At 42.8% G+C, this 22202-nt stretch overlaps 1 protein-coding gene across 1 annotated transcript in view; it reads right to left on the bottom strand.

Moving 5' to 3' along the window:
- Positions 1-19171, bottom strand: part of znf827 (zinc finger protein 827) — a 76938-nt gene extending 57767 nt beyond the window's left edge. The window contains exon 1 of the mRNA XM_086295407.1: positions 18773-19171. Within this exon, the coding sequence (XP_086151533.1) occupies positions 18773-18815 (43 nt within the window). The 5' untranslated portion in view covers positions 18816-19171. The remainder of the gene's footprint in view (positions 1-18772) is intronic.
- Between the last annotated feature and the right edge of the window lie 3031 nt (positions 19172-22202).

Here is a 22202-nt window from a genome sequence, read left to right as displayed (position 1 = left end):
GCGCTTTTCAAGGCACCCAAAGCGCTGTACAATGCCACTATTCAGTCACTCTCACATTCACACACTGGTGGAGGCAGCTACAGTTGTAGCCACAGCTGCCCTGGGGCAGACTGACAGAAGCCAGGCTGCCATATCGCGCCATCGGCCCCTCTGGCCAACACCAGTAGGCGGTAGGGTAGATTTATTATATTACACTATATTATCCAATATTATATTACATTATATTATAATATGTTATATTTTATCCTCTGTCACATTAGAGCCACAACAGGACCTACTAGAACATGGGAACAGGTAAAAGTGGAATATAAGAATATTCTACAGAATGGTAATGTTTATCACTTATATTGCTTTTAGTCTCTTGGAAAGAGACCCTGGAATAATCTGTTTGTTTATAACAGCAACCAAGAAAAGGGCAGAGCAACAAAAGACAGGTGGTGGTCCTGCACCCCCTCGTCAACAAGTTGGTTAAGTAAATAATACCCTCACGGGAATATCGATATCTCTCAATGAGCACACTGTCGCGCTGAGCTAAAGGATCCTGTCTGTCCCGCAATATACGCTGAATTCTGAGGACTCTCCTTATCAATCTTGCACCTTCCGCAATGGGTGGCTCGCGTATACGGACAGGACATGGCTGCGACAGACTTCCCAAATCCACCTTCGCTTTTATAGCCGTGGTCTCTCATCTTGATTACACGAAGTAATTTACAATTGCTACTCTGAAATATGAATTACATCTGTAATAATCACATACATGTAATAGAATGTTAATAGTACATTTCCCTTTTTTAGGAAATGACCTGTGTGAAATCAATAAATGGATCAGGTGCTGCATTGTCTTTAGTTACATTGATGTTATTTATTTATGGTGAAACAGTGGTGGAATATCGCTGTTGCTTTCGTATGAATGACGCGGGCATACCTGCGTGGCCGCGATCTAATCCTGTTTACATAAAGTAAACCTGCTCCCCAGCAGGTTTACGCTTACGGCTCTGTTGCTATGACAGCAAGTCCCGGATGGGCTTCGGGGAACCGAACGATCCAGGATCACGCGAAATCGTCAACAATCTAATCCAGCTAACTTACTTAGCGAGGTACGAAGAACAGGCCCCAGAGCTTCCCTGTAAGCAGGCCGATTACAGCGTTGTTTGGCGCTGCATTGTTAAAACAAGCATGTATCCTTCTGGTGCCTTCATAGATGCGCTAGTTACCCGTGCTAAATACACTGATGCACCCCCATACTATTGCTACTATATCACTAGTGCTGGCTTTTAAACTGTGCACTGACCACAGGATAGTTTTCCACTTCGCCCTCAATCCATCCTTAATGAGCTTGGGACCAGAGACGAAGGTGGCCTCTGCACTGCTTTTGCATGCATTGTGTTTATTTGTATGTTCCTCTACAGAGTCATGTCAGCTGTGCACTTTTCTTTTATTACATTACATTACATTATTAGTTTGCACATGCCCCATTTAGATGCCTATTTTTTTTTTTAAATCATGTTATGGACCTCTTGCCATTTAACTAGTCTAGTTTTTACATTTTAAATAACTAGTTTTAAACAAATAGAAAGACCATCATAACGTGACTAGTTTCTAGAAACCTACTGTAAAGACTGATCAACTCATTTTCTCGTGGTGATTCAACAATGTGGAGGAGAATGTGATGGAGGACACCACCGTGTCCATGTTCAACTAAGATGAGATCATAGTTTCATCAGTGAGCCCTGATGCTCTGCACAGATGAAGGCATCATCATCCTGGAAGAAACCACTCTCATCTGGACACAAACATTTTATCATAGGATACAAGCACAGCTACAAATCAACTTTTTATTACAGCCATCCTCTCCTCCAAGCGAACTGAGGGACCCAAACCAAAACATTCCCTCAGGGGTCACGGGTTAGAATTTTTTTTTTTTTTTAGGAACAAGATATTCACCCTATAGTAACACGATGTCTTTACATGACATGTCATCCCATGTATTAATGAAGATTAACATTAGACATTCAGATATTCAGTTCAAAAATGATAAAAATCCAGAATCGACGCCTCTCCAGCTACCTGTTGGTAGCTCCCAAGTGTTTGTGTCTGTGACAAAGACATAAAGAGCCCATCTTTCAGCTGGAATCTGAAGTGAGGTGATACTCTCAGTAGGGATCAGGGTTCAGACAGCAGTGCTATATATAATGGTGGTTGAGTCGTATTGAAATGTAGCGCAAATTACCATCTGTGTATTTTCGGCCTTGGCCTCCGTGGTTTGTGGGTACTTTGGGCGGCATGCCAGAGGTGAAACAGGAAGGAGAAGTGTTCTTGGAAGAGAATGAGACGACTGAGAGCCCGAGACCTCTGAAATTCCTCAATGCAGATGAAGTGCACTTTACATCCTGGTTTATTTTTCCCTTCCATTTTTAGCATCTCACGTAGAAAAGAAAAAAAAAAAGTTCTTGCTCATAACCTCAGATGTGTACTCGAAGCTATGTGCCTAAACTGCTGGAGGGAGACGTATGTATTACATGCTGCAGCTTTAAGCTGAAACATTACAAGTTCATCCCTAAAGGAAAGAAATCTTCATTATAGTCACTTTAAAAGTCAACTTAAAATGCAAAAAAAAGTCAATGTGACACTAAAATGGTGCAAAAACATAAAAAGGAGCAACACCCGGGGCAAATACTTCACTCCTTTTGGGGTTAGAGGCGGTCAGATGGTGTCCGAGTTTAACGTGAACTGTACAGGGTCCTGCATAAAGCTGTAGCCCTGAACTCTAAATAATAACCAACAAAAGGTGCATGTGAGAACGCAAATGTCCAACATTCATATTTAAAAGCAGTCGTTTTCTCAGAAGCAAATCCTTCTTATATATTTAATTATGATGTTTAAAAGAGCAAACATTTCAGTGACTGTTTTTAATGCAGTATGAGATTCCTGCTTAATCGTCACAGTGCACATTACCTTTTGATGGCAGTTGGCACGGCCCCCCAGGCAGGCAGGCAGACATACACAAAACATAGGATCCCGACAAGAAAAACAGTCATTTTAGCTTGAAACACACTGCTGATTGGTTCGCTTGTGTTCATGCGTGACCTTTGTATTTTAACAGGTTAGTTTGGATCTGATGTTACATGTTATAGCACAAAAGTGAGGAGACAATTTGTGCTTTCTATGAGGTCAAAGTGACTGGTTTTGCCAGCAGAGACAGGGTGGTTTTGAAAAGACTGATTTCTTTTCAAGTGTGTTATTTCCACAAATCAATGAACTTTGCCAATGCTGCCACGCATGTCGTTATAACATGTGAAGTTGTTCCTTTGTTGTTTCACAGGCAATGTGTCTCACTCTGTGCTGCAGGAGAACTTCTGGGATCGACGAGAGACGACTTACGCAAACAATGGCCAGCTTTATTCGAGAAAAGCTTTATGTAGCTCAACATCAAGTTATTTCAATGCAAATACTCTCCAATCCTATATATCGTTTGGGAAAAAAAAAACCCATACAAACACATAGGTCTTGACTTGATTCTACTGACAATGTGCAAAGTTTATATAAGCAGTTGCTTATGACAGCTGAACATAAGTATCATAAATGAATGTACTTAAAAGAAGTGTGAAAGTTTGGCTTAACAAACTTTGCTCTAAACTAGGGATATATCAACACTTTTAGCCCTTTATTATACAATCTTTGATTAAGCACAAATTAAAAATCATCAAACTCATGAGACAACCTTTAATCTTGTAAAGGAAACAGTTTAAGAAATGGATAAATGAAAGCACGCACACACACACCACACACACACAGTTTCAGAGGTCTTTGTAGCCCGCTGCACAAATATCAAGCACTGCATCTGTACAACACAAAACTGATGTGACAACAGACAAACATCAGTCACCATCAGCATTCATCAATAGGCTGAAGCAGTCAACCAGGTGAATATCTGCCAGTATATTGGCCCATATTTCTACTAGAAATATAAATTATTTTCTGCTAAATGTAAACCAGTTTAGTTTAACTTCATATGAGTTAATAATGCCCCAAAAATGCACACACACGCACACACTTCAGAACACCATCTGTAATTGAAAACTGAAAATACCCCACTAAATGTTAAAACTGATCATTATAACAATAAACAGCTCAGGCTTGTATACTAACTGAAGTACCCAGTGAGAACAGGCCAGGGTCTGCTATCTGTCACTGTTCAAAGAACCAGCTTAGAATATGTGAAACATCTATTCCACATGAAACTGTCAAATCGCTTCTCAACTGAGTGGGCAAAAGGCAGGCATTTTCTAATCACCATGCCTATACTATCAAACACTCTCAAGGTTATTGCATTTTAAGACTTTTTTTTCCTTCCTGTCTTGAAAAGGTTGACAAAGAAAAGCGCTGGGAAAAAAAGAAGAATGAGAAAAACTCTAGTTAGTGTGTTGCATTCGTGTGTTATCGTGCAGACTAGACACGCCGATTTCGATGATCTGAAATCAGTAATGGATTGGATTTATATAGCGCTTTTGAAGGCACCCAAAGCGCTTTACAATGCCACTATTCATTCACTCACTGGTGGAGGCAAGCTACGGTTGTAGCCACAGCTGCCCTGGGGCAGACTGACAGAAGCGCCACCGGCCCCTCTGGCCAACACCAGTAGGCGGTAGGTCTTGCCCAAGGACACAACGACCAGGACAGAGAGCCCGGGGATCGAACCAGCGACCTTCTGGTTACAGATACGCTTCCCAACCCCCTGAGCCACGGTCGCACGTAAATATGTCCGTAAATATGTTGCTTTTTTCAATGTGCGTCTGGGCCAAAGCATGTGCTGCTAGATATTTGGCACTATGAATCCAGAGCAGGTAATGTGAGGTGATGAAACTGCATTGATGAAACGAGAATGCAAATCATTCCATTCAATCATTTTATCAATATTCTGGAAAACGAATCAAGTAAATGGTTTGTTTTTTGGAGTTTCCTAAACATCTGTGTATATCGTTTACAGCTGTTCAGATGGTATAGAAGGCTAGATGCAAGCCCTGCTGAGAACCTGTCCATTCTGTGAGAGCAGGCCATTATACTGGCACATGCATTTTAAATGTTTTGCAACCGCAACCTCGTCTTACTCTGACGAATGCTTTATGTTGCTGCGCCTTATTAAAAGCTCTTACCATTATTGTCTGCTCCACAGCTCATCTTTCTAGATCCTAATTTAGTAAACTGAGAGCTCTGAAACAACATATAGATGGTATCGTTCCATTTATACCATCAATGCCGCCTGATGCCCAGGAAGGAATGATTGTGGTGACTTTTGCGTACTCAGCTATTCAAACATTGTAACAAGATGCCAATTATCTACAAATAGTTAACTGAAAGGCAACAGTACTTCAATGTCCTGTCCTTAAGTAATAAGGGGGAAAAAAATCCAGTGAAAAACTCACATCGAACCTGAGAGATGGGGTCGAACCTTCATTTAACCCATCTACTGCTCACTGAGGCCTCATCAGAGATGGTGTCAGTGGAAGGGTGGTTGTCAAGAAGGAAGGGAAACAGGAAGAAAAGGTTGAGGTATGCCAAATTATACAAAAATACCTCTTTTCCACTAGCACCTACTCGACTTGACTCAACTGGACTTGTTTTTAAGGTTTGCGACATAAACAGAGTGCATGTCATGAGATCGACTACTTTACAAAAATCAAATTTGCCATTTTTGAAACTGATGGAAATGGCTACACACAAACCAACACCGCAGTAATGACAAGATACAGATTTTTTTGAGCAGCAAGTATACCATCGCCTCAATGTCCTCCATTGTTGTGTTTTGTTTGTGTCGCATACAAAAGACTTTCAGGCCACTTTGCTGTGACAGCCCCACCCACACTTAAGTGGGACTTGGATTGTGGAAAAGAGTTATAAGTGGACTGAGAAATCAGTGGCAGCAGGTGTTATGGAGGGATGAATCCAAATCTGAAATGTACATTTCCACTAATGTAGACCAGTTTACAAATATAAAACTGTCTTAAGTAGTTTACCTTTACCCTACAATTTTAGCACAAATAACAATTAGCTAGCTGCCACCAGTGCAGGCGCAGTGGAAACGAGTTCTCTAACTGCACACGAACGTAAGGTGCAAATGCTGACTGCCTATCAGATAATCATTAGTCCTTGATCAAAGACTTCCCTTCATAATGAGCTTCAAAAGTTTCAAAAGTGTCAACAGAAGCTAAACTGCAAAGACATGACTGTCACTTTGTTAATATCATTAATGTCAGATAAACGTAGCTGCCGCGATTATGCTCATCAAATAAAAAGGAGTAAAGGATACAAAAACACGCTTACTGTTCAGTGGATGAACTTGCTTCCTATAGTGGTGGATATTTTGTGTATGTTATGTTAAATTAAAACCTGAGATAATTTACAAAGCTATGATATGGATGCAAAATATGCCATACATGTTGAATGTCCTTGACTTAACATGTTGCTACTGAAACACTAGCCACTTGAATAGACTTGACTCTGGCTAGATACATAAAAACAACATAAAGAAGGACATTCGAGCTAGGAGAGGGTTTAACTGCCTAATTTTTAAAAAAAAGAAAAAAAAAAGAGAGAAATTAAGCCAGGATATTTGGATTTTCAGGGCTCTGGTTTAAACAATTAAGAGGGCTGTGTCAACTTCTTAGCGGCCGTGGGTCAGTTGATGATTTTAACTGTCACGCTTTGTGCCAATTTTTTATTTTAATATGAATGGCATCTTCTTTGCTTGTAGTGTTTTTAGTAGGGATGAGTCATGCTTTTCTACTGAATCTGCTTTATGCGCGCTGGTAAATAATCTAAGCAGCCATTTGAAAAGAACATCTCAAGTCTGACAAGGCTGTACAAAACCCCTCTTATCAGTTAAAGTAATTGTATGGGGTGTTCTATACAAAATGAATAACAAAAACCATCAAAAGCTATAACTATTGTTCACTGCTCCAAATGTGATAACGCCACAGTTTTTAAAGAGAAGTGCCAAATGTCAAGGTTCAAATTTACTATTCAGCACCTTTGCAGTTTGGTTTCCCTAAATATAATTTAGTGGTTTGTTTCTTTGCATGGCTGTGTGTAAATTTCACGGCAAAATAACAATTTCCACAAATTTGAACAGGTAGAGTAAAGGTCTTTAAAAACTAGATGTCAGTAAGTAATCATCTAATCCCAGCAATAATAAAACTACTGACAAGCCGAAATTGCTATTTGGTCAAAGAGGTATGGAAGGAGCCAACTTTATTTTGTTTTATGTTGCAATATATTGTTTTATAGACCATTTTTTCTAATTTGCATTGCTATAGTCTACTTGTAGTCCTCCTTTGGGTAAGGCACTGCAATATGGCTTTAATCTCAATACAGCCGGACTCTATGCAAAAACTAAATTTATGAACCATAATTTAGTACTCCATTTTTTTGTGGAGAAAAGCCAGATGGCAGGTCTATGTGAAGTCAGCCAAAACGCAAACCTTTCATTTTTGGGGGGAGAAAAAAAAAAGTCATAAGCAATTCAAGAGCAGGGCTTTAACAGCATCACTATTATTTAATTAGGAATAACTGACTTAAGAACAACATTAATCAAACTCATTTCAGTTCATGGGCCACATGCGCTCAGCCCAATTTGATCACAAGTGGTTCGAAATATAGCATAATGATCCATTTGTGTTATTTTTAGAGTAAAGAAGAGCAAGTACATTCTGAAAATGCTCACATTTAATAAACCATCCATTTACAAACCGGATGACAAAGCACCTGGAAGAAACACAGTCTGATGTAACTACAAACAAACATCATAATTCAGAGACACACACTGGCCCAGCTCCTTAGTTTAACCACCTTAATATAGTGTCATATGACAGATCATGGGTAATGTCCTAGTTTGGGCCTCTTACTTGGGAGTTGGGAGTTTGCCTTGTAATCGGAAGGTTGCCGGTTCGAGCCCCGGCTTGGACAGTCTCGGTCGTTGTGTCCTTGGGCAAGACAATTCACCCGTTGCCTACTGGTGGTGGTCAGAGGGTCCGGTGGCGCCAGTGTCCGGCAGCCTCGCCTCTGTCAGTGCGCCCCAGGGTGGCTGTGGCTACAATGTAGCTTACCATCACCAGTGTGTGAATGTGTGGATGACTGGTTGTGTAAAGCGCTTTGGGGTCCTTAGGGACTAATAAAGCGCTATACAAATACAGGCCATTTACCATTTACATTACTGTAGACAAGCATAGCAAAATAAAGCAAATATATAATAATTAAAAAAAAAAAAAAAAACACTGAAAGAAATAAAAATTATTATATATGAATTATATATGAAAATGACTAAAAAATTAAAATAAATTTAAAAAAATTAAAATCCCCCCCCCCCAAAAAAAATTATACTACAAAACAAAGTACAACCTGTAATACAATTCTTCCTAGTACAAAGTGCAGTGAAGTAAAAGGCCCAGTCACACTGGCAATCACGTTTTAGATCATCCGCTTCATGATCGATCACAATTCACATATTATTGTAACATGTGAAGTACAGAAACAGAGTGATGAGCTTCGGTTGGTTGTATTGCACAAAATAATGGGATCCATTAAAATCCATTGAGAGGTTAAGCAACACTAAGAGCAGAAGAGCTTCTTTTGAAAACTGGAAGGTCCCTGCAACACGATCAATATGACTGTGCCACTGAGCAAATTTGGGGAAAAGACCTATTAGGTGATGACGTGCTCAAGTTTCACTAAAATCTGACCAACACTTAGGAGCAGTAATTCCTGTGAACTGAAGGAAGACAAATGGATATGTAGATGGTGGTCCTTGAGCCGGAGAAGTTTGAAGACAAAAAAAAAAAAAAAAGTCCTCCACACTTTGCAAAGTCATCCAGTGGGCCTGATTGGACCTTTTGATTCATGTTTGACAGACCCGGTCTGAATGATTGAGTTCACACTTTCTTGGCTGTGTGAGGAAGAGTTGCTCATACTCAGAAACTTCCCTCATACCCTCTCGTTGGTTGTGACATGTTGGTGGCCACATAAAACCACATGGAACCCACACGTGCATGTTTTTACATATATGCATGTACGTATGCAAAAATATTCAAGCATATGTAAGCACTTTTCACTAGTATCGTGGTTGGTTTACAGTTATAACGTACACAGGAATTAGTGACAAATACTAAGGTTTTGAAGTATACCAATTTCCAAACTTGCAACAGCATCCCAACTCCTCAAATGAAATACACAAATTCCTCACGCATTTGCTTGTCTGCATGAGGCAGAATTGTCACAAATGGAGCGCAGATTATCATTTCATGTGGTGCTGAAAACGACCAATAATAAGCCACTTGACACACAAGTCAGACGCCACCAATTTTTCTTCCGCTTAAAACAAACTAACCTCGTTCAAACCGAGGCGTGCGTGTTGCGCTAACTTTCAGAAGAAGCCAGGGTACATTCTTTAGAACAAGTGTGAAAAGAACAGGCCATCACCCTGCTGCGTAGTTTTCTGGCATACTGAAGCTCCTCACAGAGGTGATTGTGTGTCTGTGGAAGAGAAGTGAGAGAGTGTAGGAGGGTGGAAGGTGGGAGTGTGTACAGCGTCCATGTATTGTTTGTAAATCACCCTACTGGCAAAAGGGACACTTGGCTCTATAGCAGCCAGTCCACCCAGGGATACAAAGCAAGCTCTGGTGTGAGGTGGAGAGGAGGGAAGAGTGAGAGGTAATTCTATATGTGCATGTATGCATGTATGTGAGAGGACAGTGTGTTAGAGCGATGGAGACAGCATCTATTAGAGACACTCAGAAAGGACGGCAGGGGAGAATGAGCAGAGGAGCGAGGAGGACGAGGGGGAGGGAGGGAATCTTGCGAATGGGGGGTAGGTGGTGGGGGGTGTCTTTTTTTATATGGTGGTATTGGTTTGAAGGCTGTTTGGCAGAGGCGCCCAAGGCAGTGCTTGCTTGGATTTTAGCCTGTCACTTAGGACAGGGACACTAATCAGGATTGGTCCCGGTTCCTACCCAGGAAAAGGGGGAGTACTTTCAGACCATTACTTAAGAAAAAAAAAAGAAAAAGGAGGGGAGAGGAGCAAGAAAGAGAGAAGAACTGCTGTAGCACAGCAGGAAATGCTAACCGCTAGCCTCATTTACATGCAGGTCCAGGGAGAATGGGGGGGGGCTTATTCCGTTTCCAATCTCCATGTTAAATGCTGGCCAGGGCAGCTGATGGGAATGAGAGGCATTGTTCGCCCCATGCTGCTCTTCCCCCTCTCCATTACACCAATACCTGCCTCTCTTTCTTTGTGGCATTAAAAAAAGGGGGTGGCACTGCTTTAATAATTTCAATCTCGACCTGAAATCCATATGAACCTCACAAGGTTTGTATGTGGCTGTTTACTTTGTGCAGAGTGTGTACTGCAACCAACCCTCATAGGTCTATCTGTTCTGTCATAACCAGGTTGTGACCCGAGGCTGCCGCATTCAAAGCCATCCTTCACCCACTGAGTCTGTTCTGTGGCATAATGATTGCTATGACAACCATCACTTAAAGCCACGGGTAGGTGGAGGAGAGATGTCAGCTTCTCGTCTACTCTTCTGATGATCTCATTTCTGGCTGGCAGGTACAACAAGGTCAAACCACTGAAACTGGAAAAGTGGCTGCTTGCTACATGCAAATGACACAACCGACTTTCCAAACAATTACACTGCCCAGTCCAAAAATCGACGTGGGGCTAAGCTGCGAGAACCACAAGGTAGGGATACGAAAAATAAAAATAAAAACCACAACAACAAAAAAAACAACCCCAAAACAAAAAATAATAATATCAGGGGAGTCGGAGAGAATGAGACGTAGAGGGAGGCACGGCTCTCTGGCCAGCTATGAGCACAAAGTCTGACTGTGCGTGCCAAATGAGGTTTTAAAAAGGTTTTTCTGGGAGGATTTGGGCTAATCTAGAAAACCTTCTGGAGGAAGTGCAAATACATCTGCCGCTGACCACTCCCCTGTAGAGTACGAGGGATTAATGGCATGGCAATCTGAACCAACATGGACCTCGGTCAAAACACTGGTGGGGTGTGGGAACATACGGGCAATTATGAGCTGAGCCACCTGATTCTGTCTTTTAGCTTCCCACATCCGACCGCTGGTAACTTGACTCGACTAATTTGTCCAGCTTAATTTGTTTCTACTTATGGTTTTGGCTTCTTTAAAAGAACCATAAGCCACTGGACTCTGCACTCAAAAAACATCCACTTATTTGCTAATCTCTTTAGAATTGTAAGGTCGGAATCAAGTGAGCATGTGCCCTTGGTTAACAATGAAAGGCAAGATATTTGTTTTAATACGCCAGAAGATGAAACGACTACATCGTAAATAACCTAACACCGCCCTGACAATGTCTTTCTCAGGAGATGCCATCACATCAGTGATTTTAACTTCTCTGGATTTTTGTCCCACTGCCAAACACTTCCACACCCTCTTTTAGAGGTGATATATTGTTTCCCTAGAGAGCTGTCACTGCCTTATGGTCTTACTATCCTGTGTCTGTGATGGACCCCCCCTTCTGTACTTTTAATTTTCCCATAAAACTGATCCTATGTCCCAAAAAGCTGTAAACACACAGCTGTTAGACCAGCTAGTTAAAGACATTAGCCCGCGTCGTGCTCGTGTCTGCCCAAATGCGCAAAGACGAAACGCGTCCGCGCCAAATGGAGGGAGAGGGGTTAGCCTGGCTGGTGCGCTGAAGGCTAACTGAAGCCAGGCTGTGCTTCAGAATGTCTGTGTGTGTGTGTGTGTGTGTGTGTGTGTGTGTGTGTGTGTGTGTGTGTGTGTGTGTACGTACGAGGCCTCCTGCCCTCTTCTACCCACACAGGAAGTGAGGTCATCCCATAGCACTGTGCCGTGCCGAGTGCACTCAGCAAGGGTGACAAAGATCAACGTGTTGGCCAGCCCACTAGGAAATATACGTACATTGAATTACAGAGTTTTAAAAGGCAGCTTTGTAAGTAATTAATGCGTAATATACATAAGCAGTAGGATCTGTATATAGACAGTTAAAAAAAAAAGAAGCAATAAACCAAGCGGAATCCACAGACGAAAAACAAAATCAAGATGCCACCTTGTGCCAAAAATATTCCCAGTTTGGTGCACTTGTTAATGATGTACCACATGCTCAAAAAATTCTTCACAGCCCGCAGGGGGTGGTCGTTCTTTTAAGACAATTGAGGAAGTACTTTATCTCTCAACAACGCAATTTAAGTGTCTTTCTAGGAGTGAAACGTGAGACAGAGGCAAACAATAAATCACATCCCTGTTTAGAGCGAGCGTCTGGCACGACTAGCCAGCTTCGGCTCCCCAGACCACCACCACCACCTCCCTCCTCCTCCTCCTCCACCACCACCACCGCCGCCGCCGCCTCCTCCTCCTCTCCTCTCATGCTCTCCATCCCTCATGCCTGTTAAAGGCTTGTCCTGCAGGGCCTGGATGCACTTGTGTGGTACAACAACAGAGAAACCGCCCAAAGCTCTTAACAGCTCTTCCTCTCCACTTCCTCCCTCCCTCCATCTCCACTGCTGCTACCACCACCAGCTCCTCTCTCCCTCTCCACTCTGCTCTGTCTTTCCCAGCTGCACCGGCGAGCTGTTCCGTATGAACTGCTGCCAGCTGAAAGCCTGCTACTCCTGTGAGATTGCTATTACTCAGTGCAAGCAGGGCTCTGCGTAGCCAAAGGGCTGCTCTCCGAGCTGTAGATCTCCATGTTGTGACTTGTCAACACGGGAAAAATCGTTACCAAGGCTGAGGCACTTCCATTCCTCACAGAGGGGGTTCTGATTGTGACCAGGCAGACAGGCAGGTACTGTACTGAAGTATTAGGCTGACTACTGATTTTGTGCTGCAGAGGACTCTCTGCTCAGAGAAAGCACTTTGAAATGATTAGATAACACACATCTGAAAAAAAAAAAAAACCTTTCCAAGTTGACCATTTCAGATCAAGTTTTTTTTTTTCCTGTGTTACAATTTGAACTAAACTTTGTTACACTGTACCAGAATTTATTTTTAAGACACCTAACTTACCACAGGCTCGAACAGTAAGCTTTTTAATGCTTGTTTACTGTGACTGGTCAAATGCATTCCTTTACTCTTTATTAAACAGTCTTTATATTTCTATGAGCGGCACGCCTCTCTGTCAGTTCTTCTGCTAAAAATGTCGCTGAATTGTATTAAACCAGCTGGGGGAGATCCAAAGTGTGACTGGGTGAGTATCACATGAGCACAAAAACCGTCCGTCAGCCAAGTCCCAAGTTCGATTCCCAGCCAGATGGATCTTTACTACAAGTCGTTACCCCGCTCTTTCCCCCCGGGCTTCCCGTCTCTCTCCGTCACTCAAATGCAGAAAAAAGGCACGGGACTTTTTCCTTTCTCAAACATATTTAATAAAGGGGAAAAAGGATAATATTTATTCAATCTTCAAAAACTCTAATATCTTCTAATCTCCTATAACTCAGGCCAAGACTGCACATTAATGCATTACCACAAGGAAAAAAACTGTCCAAGTTTGGGGAGCTTTTTCTTTTTCTAAATCAAAAAAAAAAAAAAAAAAAAAATCTAATATTTTTTCTGCACAAATACGGTGATACTCAGTCTCACCATCTAACATAAAAACGTCATTACTGACGATGTTCCAGTCACACTACTATGTGTACATGATGCTTTATCATTGTAGCCCAGCAAGAGCTTGAAGTTCAAGTGCAAATCATCCTGTATTTACAACCTTTAGCATTTGGTACTGTTATAGCCCTTCTCAGTATGCAAGAGACCGACTTGCATGATTCTCCTCCATTAATTAAAAAAAAAAGAAAAAAATGCACACAGACGCTTGGGTCGTGAAACCTCAAAAGACTTGGCGAGGTAATATAACAATCTGCATAACTTGTGTGAGTGTGTCTAGACACAAAAGGATTATGTCTGGCCCACCACTTGTCATTGTGTGGTGCTTCAACTAGCTATGAATCCACAAAGATCCAAGCAGGCCTTGTAGTTTTGGTTTGACTAGCACGCTGTAGTCTAGGTAACCGTAAGTGCACGCAGTCTTCCAAGAAAACAGATTTCTTTCGTAAACATGTCAAATTATCACCAGAAATCTCAGCACAATTGTTCATCTTCTGTCCCAACACATACAAAAAAATGAATTTCTGTGATGCTGTGTGTCTTTATGTTGCTTTAGCCCAGACTTGTATTTACTGCAAAAAGAAGTTATAGGAAATCCAGGCTCGTGGTTTTGTGTCTCAAAGTATTGTATTTCTGATTTCTGTATTGGTGATAAAATCCAATTAAAGTGAAAAGAAACTGAATTAACGACAAAAAAAGAAGAAAAAAAAATCTCCATTGTGCTTTACCAACGTGACACTGACCAACACACTTGAACCCGAGTGTTAGGAGTTTTCAATTGACATGCCTGCATTCAGATGTTCTCGAGTAACAAACATAACCAAAATCTAAGGGAGACATAATACCAAAAAAAACAAACAAAAAAAACACAAACCCACTCAGTAAGGTATTAGCCTGGTTGTGTAAAGAGCGGTTAGCATTTCAAATGATGCCTTCAACAGGATGTGAAACAGAATTTTTTACAGCGCGTTCATTTCACATTATTTTCAAGTAACAGATCCACACAGAGTTTTGCTTCTTAAGAAATGTTTTTTTTTCCTTTTCTTTTTTTGTAGTCTGTGTGCTTTGAGCCAATTGTCTGAAGCAGCAAATAAGGTTAACATTTGGTATAAATATTGATCCTCACCCTGAGGCTTAGTTACTTCTTTGAAACCAGGCCCATTAAACCTTGCCCAAACTCGCATCACTCTCAGTGTTTTTCTGTTACTATTAAGTGAAACACAAAAGGCAGCTGGACTCTTCTTCTTCTTTTTTGCTTACAAAGAAGAAGAAGAAGAAGAAGAAGAAGAAGAAGCAGCAGGTTTCTCTTCTCTCAAAGACTATACAGCGAGAGAGGCGTCCGCCACCTTTCCCCTGCCCTATAATTCATTTCTAAGTTAAAGGCTGTGTATCATTACTCGCTTGAGCTCTACTCGCCCGACGCCGCCAGTGCACCCAAGCCTCATCAACTTGAGGGGCAGCGGTGGTGATGTTAGGGTGTGTGTGTGTGTTGGGGAGGGGGTGTTCTTGGCAGAAATTCCCCCACAAATTTTATGCCAAGAGCGAAATGGAAACCTCCTCTCATTTTCCTTTCCCCTTAATCCAATGTTTTCAAGCCCCAGCCCCACCAAGGTCATTATAATCATAGCAAGTGGAAGGTAGCCAGTGACCCGCCATTACAGTAAGCTCCAGAGCCACCCAGTCTGTCAGCTATTGGCTGACAAAGACGAGCAGAGTTAGATCTAGAAATGTCCAATGCAACTCCATTTCAGCTGAAGATAACCAGGGGCGGACGGAGAAGGCTCCTCCCCAGTCGCTGAGGACGGTGCTTTTTGTGATGTGGCTCTTCTTGATTGTTTGAGAAGCACGAGGTGGTGCGGAGCGGGTGATCCGAGTAAAGCGGAAGCTGGGATATGGACATTTTGGGGACAGAAGGCGGCAAAAATGCTGCTTCTCACATTTTCGAATGCACAAAGTCACATGCAAAATATCCAAACTTTTACGCATTTTAACCTAACTTTGAATCGCAAGTAATAAAGCAGCAACATTACACACACACACACAATAACACACCACAAGGTCATAAAGAATGGCTGTTTTCATTGTGGCACCAAAGGTCATGTTTACTTGTCAGAGTGAAGGCGCCATACTGTACTGTGACCTCCATAGCCAGCTTATGTACCCACAGACACAACACACACACACACAAGAGGTTGTGTGTTCACTTTCATAACACTTTCACATGTGTGTGCCATGCACACGCACTTAAAGAATAGTCTCCACTCACAAGCTGTGCCACAGACAATAGGACACTGCACACTGGGCAGCACAGCCCATATATCTGGGTCTGTGCTAAGATAAAGCACCTCCAGCATTAAAGCCAGTGTATTAGCTTGCCCTTTTTCACCACAGATGAAGAGATTTGAAGCTCGATATTGTGCTCGTTGGCTGGCACACCACTAGGGTGTTGTTGGCTGAATAATGAAAAACACACAGACTGACAGCGAATGGCATGGGGTGACACTTCCATTCTAGAGTGGGAAGATCCAAAACAAAGCGCAAAAAGCTTCTGACAAATTCATACTTTTCTGTGACAGTTTGTTGACTGAGGAGGGAAACAACTCCTAAATCAGAAAAAAAAAAAGCAGCTTTCATTTAGAGCCAGGAACAGGCACAGCAGTGCTCCAGTACAGTGCCTACACGGGAGTGCATGGTTTCAGATACGTGGGTGAAGAGTATTTTTGTTGCAGGCCAATTACGAAGCGGCTTAATTGAAAGGTTGATGTGCTCAAAAAGAGAGAAAATACTGGGACATCTTGTGTTGCTGATCCAGACTATACATAATCACACTGTGCCAAACAGCTTTTATCACGAAACCGTGTGCACCTTCTGAAAACACCGGTTGTCGTAAATCACAAATCTTAAGCAACCCCTCTCATTCCCCTCTGCTTGGATCTTATATTTTAATCAGCTCACCGCTCGTCTGATAGAACGGTTCATTTCGATTCACACACTATACCAAATATTTACATTTTAAACTAACAAACTCCATCCTTAAAAGTCAGTGCCTTTACCTTGCTGCTTCTTTCAAAGTCTAGAATGCAAAAATTGAGATGGTTTAATAGATATTCAAGTGCTGCAGCCCTCCGCCCCCCCCACACACACACACACAAAATACAATTTATTTGAATATATATCACAAAGTGAGTCACTCCACCTGAGCAGGACTACAGACGTGTTCTTATTTCCAGGAAAAGCCGAGTATAAGCTCGTAGGAGTACAGTGGGCTGTACAGTAGAAACCCCCCACCCCCAATCTGAAACCTTTCTTAAAGAGAGAATGGCAGAGCAAACTGATGAATACACCTCACAGAAAAGGGTCACTCTCACCTCACGTGTGAAATTAATGTGTCACTGCTTGCATTTCAGGGCTACGGCGAGCGCTCGACACACGTCATGACACACAAGACTTTGGCAAAACACATGCCTTTGCACAACTACCGTTAAAGACACCTTCCCTCTAGGATGTGTAGTGATAGTACGCAGGCTGAAGTGGATTCTTATCATTTAAACGTCGTGACCCTGCTTCTGCGCGGTTCATCCATGTGACTTACACACTCCTCATGCAGCACATCAGCGAGGACTCGCTGTCAGTCAAGTCCGGAGCGCGCGCGCGCACGCACGCACACACACACACACACACACACACACACAGTCCCTGCACCCACTGTCACCTCGTCTCCACCTCTATGCCTCCCAGCCAACCGCTGCAATTTCCCCAAGTTCAAGCCTAGGTCAAACACCTGAACAGTAGATCAGTTAATATTAACAGTGGAGAAAAGGAAAATGGGATCTGTGCTGGTTAGGCCGAGCAGCTCCCCGGATCTGACATTTAAGAAATGATGATGATGAAGAAGAAGAAGAAGACAGTGCCATATAGACAAATGCATCAAGCCACTGTTGATGTAAACATGAATCACTCATTCATTACATTTACATACTAATATGACTAATTGTGCTCTTTTGCTTACGCACGTGTTGGGCAAGAATGATTAAGAGCAGACTAAATGCCACTCTTGGATAAACCCTTTAATAATAGTTGTCATCGGCCACGCTAACGTCTCCAGCAATCCTCTAGTGGTCAGAGAATGTCACTGCAGCTTTTCATTATCTGGACTGATAAAAGGCACAATACGAACATCCAAGACACGGTAGGGTCAAACACACAAAAGTAAAAAGGAAAAAAAAACGAGCTTCTTCCCAATTCAGCTTCAGCACGAGATTCTCTAATGGGCTTTCTGCGGCGTTTGCACGGCGTTACCGTGAGAAACGTAGTAAAGAAGCACAAGTGTCGTTTCCTTTTTCTAACCGCGTTATTGATCGTAGTCTGTCTGCAATGAATGGCTGCAAAAGGGAAGGGGGGAAAAACCCTGAACTTCAGGTGACCGACCATGGCTCTGACACAGCCTGCATGCAGACTGGGAGGGGTAGGGGGGAGAGGAAAAATTGCATTGCCTCGGAAAGAAAAAAAAAGAAAAGAGAAATTAACCATACTTTAAAAAATAAAAATAAAAAGTCGATGACAAACAAGCGAGAAGAATTTTCGTCTCTACGACCGGGGAGCCGCAAAAAACTATGAGGCGAAAGTTGGACGTTTATTGCCGACGAAATGAAGTTTACCGAGCGTTGCTAGATAGCGCTATTGCTAACTAGGAACACTGGAGTACGGGTAGCCAGAGTCTGGCTCGTCTGATCCGACTGACCCTTCATTTTATTGCGGCCAGACTCCCAGATCCTCCCCTTTCTACCCGAAAAGCGACCTAGCGGAGGCGAACGCATTACCGAAAACGCTCGGCCGTTATCGCCCCACACGCACACACAACCGACACATATGCCAACTGACCGCAACCTTTAGCGGAACCGGACCTTTATCGATTATACCCTTATTAAAGCCACGTATCATTTATCCACTCACTGCCTAGGCTAACGTTACCCATCGCCAACAACATGGCTGCCTCGCTCGGACCTAAAAAGGGGAGAAATAACCTACGCCGAGTCTTTTGTCTGTTTCACCTCTTTAACCCTAAACTACTGCGCAAAACACACGGAGAGCCGTTAAAATTGCACAAAACGAGCGAACGACTTACGTGAAGGCAGGCGCTTGGGTTGCTCCTGCTTCCTCCTTGGCATTTTCCCCCGTTTTTAATCACATTCTCGTCCTTGTTTAGGGATAAGGAGAAAAAAGGTTTTTCCCATTGAGACTGGAGGCGCCAGTGATGGCAGGGACTTGGTCGTGCACCTGGCTTTGCTCGGTTTAAAGTGTATTGTTGGGGGAATGGGAACACACAGGCGGAGGAGGTGCCGCTGTTGTTGTTGCCGTGTCTTGACTATGGCTGCTCTCGGTGCAAGTGTGTCTCCGAGCCCCTAACTAACACTAATGCAGGGATCAAAGGGCAGCAACAGCAGAGCAGGCAGACACGCGCGCGCACGCACACACACACACATACACAGACGCGCGCTTTCTCTCTCGCTCACACGCGCGCTCTCTCTCTCTCTCGCATACACACTCACTCACTCACTCAAACGCACACTTGCGCGCACGTACACATTGGAGGAGCTCGCCCCCGAGAGCAGCGTACGGACAAGGTGCCCCCAAGCTTTCAGAGTGTATTACTGAACAAAAAATATATTTGAGAAAGCAGGGACATAATTCGGCGGAGAGAGCATATTGATGGAGTCGGGTTGCATTAAAGGGAGTCAGGGCAATTTCCTTCCCACAAAAACAAAACAAACAAAAAAACCATTATAAATAAATAAATATATTTTTATATGTATAGAGATAAAAAAAAAACAAAAAAACAGCGCGACAATAATTTATGCGGTGCATGCAAACATGAATGCACATCTTCGCTTTGACCTGCTGGTGGAACTCGCTAAATCCGGGACGAAATTTAACATTAAATTCAGCGCTCTGTGGATACATTTTCACTAAAACCCTAATGTATGTATATATATATATGTATATATAATCCTTATCACAATTAATATTAGCCCTCAATTTGCGTCACGGTAAAAGTTAATAATAAATGGAAATAAATAACAGGGGGCTTGTGGTGAGTACGACTAGATGCAATGCATTCTTCTTCTTTTTTAAATTTAATTTCAACATAATTTGCAATGTGTATGAAAAGTGCAACAAGAAGAATACACTCAGGCTTCACACATGTCAAACTTCATGTAAAAAAACGGCCTGCAGAGTTATTCCTGGAGTTTGTCTATAATAAGAACAGTTTTTTAAAAGAGTGCATTTGTGTGGAAACCTGTATTAAATCAGGTGGGGGAAAAAACAAGTGTCGGTGTCAGAAAAATGTCCAACAGTTATCCAACCCAATGTAGTCATCTCCCCATCAAAGTTGAGAGAGAGCAAAACTGGCCAGAGCTGAATCCTCCTCCCTCTCAGCTGGGTGTTGGGGCTTTTTCACAGCGCAGGCTGTCCCCCACTCCCTGCTGTTGGACTCCTCCAGGCTGTGTTCTGTTGGCCTGCCGCGTTCTTTCACACCTCGGCCGTGTGTGAGCAGAGCTGTGTCTTCATCCCTCCATCCTTCCATTCTCCAGTCCTCCTCCTGCCATGCCTTCCACCCACCCCCAGCGGAGGCGCAGGAGGCTCGTTACCGTGGCAATTAGTGAAAAGCCCAAATTAGCCCTCTTGGCTGTCCACAGGTGACAAAGACACTTTGCATTTCTGCTAATTAGGAAACAGAACAACATGATTAAATGGGGCCTATCAGGAGGAGAGTGGACAAACATGTTCCACAAATAGCAAAAGAGCGATTTTATATTGCATCTCCTGCATGAAATGATTAAGACACTCCATTAGGTTTTTTTTTCATTTGTGGAGAGGATAATGTTGGGTTGTGATGCTGAATATTACAATGATTTATATTAAAATTTTAATAGAGTTGTCCCAGTGTGTTTGTGGCGTGTAAACAGCTGTTTCTCACGTGCACATGCAGATGGACAAAGACAGGTTCTCCAGGCAGAAAGCTTATGAGCTGGGAAACAAAAGAGGTTCAAATCGTTTAGGTTTCTTTCTGCTTGCAGCTTGTTTTTTTCTCTACAACATAAAATATGCAAAAGACAAGACCTCTAGACGGTTTCTTGCACTACATCAGAAAGAAACTCTTAGTTTAAACACTAAAAGATAAACGTGTAGAGCGTTCACTGTGGACAGAGTCATCGAGCTAACAGGCCTTATCACAGATGACTTTACTGTATTTACTTTCCGATCAGCTTCCATGCATACACTCCTGCAGAGCGAGCTACTTTTGATCACACCATCAGTGATGTGGTTTGCAGTTTTTCGATGAAATCTCAGATAAATGTGCGTTTCTTCTTGCTGGAGACAGTTTTCTTGTTTGCACATTTGTAGCCTAACAGTGGCACTGCAGATCTCTCCTTTAAGCCATTGTGTGTACTGTGCAAAATCTTGGTCTGCTTGTCCACCCTTAGCTTATTACACCACATTAGTGATCATTAATGATAGCAAACTGTATGTTATATCACACTCACTTTACAAGGCTGACTTCTTCAAGGCACAAATCATCAAAGAATATCTTTTGCATTGTCTCGGAAATGCCATAATTTCCACTAAGCATTTACATTAACAGCAGATCAGCCAAATAGGACACTAGTGTTTGTCTTAGTGGAGCTTTTTTCTGTTCCCCATTGAGTTTGGTCACCATGGGGAGGTCACAGCCTGTTCTCTGACCCTGACAATGCCAGGCAGCTGAGGTAATGCGAGCAACAGGGCAGCCTGCTGATAGTAGCCATGGCAACAATGACATGACCTCACTCACGGTTGAACCTAAAGGTCGTTCCTCATTGCTCAAGGGAGGACTGCTTCAACTATTTTGCTGGTGACAGCCTCTTAAAACTTCTCACATGACCCTGGTGGAACACATGTGCAGCGCGTGTGTATTCGTGCATGCACTAATTACATCTTAAGGGCCGTGTGTTTGTGTCTGCTTTGTTAACTAATGCGCAGTACATCCGAGGTCAATTACAATTTCTTTGTTTCACTTCCCAGTAGCTGGTTTAGGTTTCAGGCCTCTGATGAAAGCTCATATTGTCATGTGGCATTATTACTACTTATTAAAATGCTTCCCTATAGTGGCACAAGTTAGTGGGGGCTAAATGAGTTTCAGGTGCTTCAGTGGAGCATGGAGCAGATTGGAAAGAAATGGGCTCGCTTGCTTGTGTACCTTGGGGGTAAACTGAGCATCTATCCACTTTCTTCTTCTCCTCCTCTGTCGCTTCCCCTACCTCCCTCTCCTCAATCCTCTCAGGCCCCATCCTGTGCTGGCTGGGCTGGGCTGGTTGGGCCAATGCTAGGCTCAGTCAGTCAGATGTTGCCCTGGGGTAAACAGCAACATCTGTCCCCTGCCCAGCCATGACTGTCGCTGAGTGATAAATCCTTGGGTGGCTCGTGCCAGCGCTGTCCGGCGTGCCACCTGTCCCCCCTTCCTCCTACACAATATCCACAACCCAGCCCTTACACACACATATACACACACACAC

This window comes from Aulonocara sp. 'chitande type north' Nkhata Bay, linkage group LG6, assembly GCF_057382095.1.
Source record: "Aulonocara sp. 'chitande type north' Nkhata Bay isolate Kocher_YH1m ecotype deep benthic linkage group LG6, A_spYH_male_GT1.1, whole genome shotgun sequence".
Classification (NCBI taxonomy): Eukaryota; Metazoa; Chordata; class Actinopteri; order Cichliformes; family Cichlidae; genus Aulonocara; species Aulonocara sp. 'chitande type north' Nkhata Bay.
This window is presented reverse-complemented; position numbering and strand designations above follow the sequence as displayed.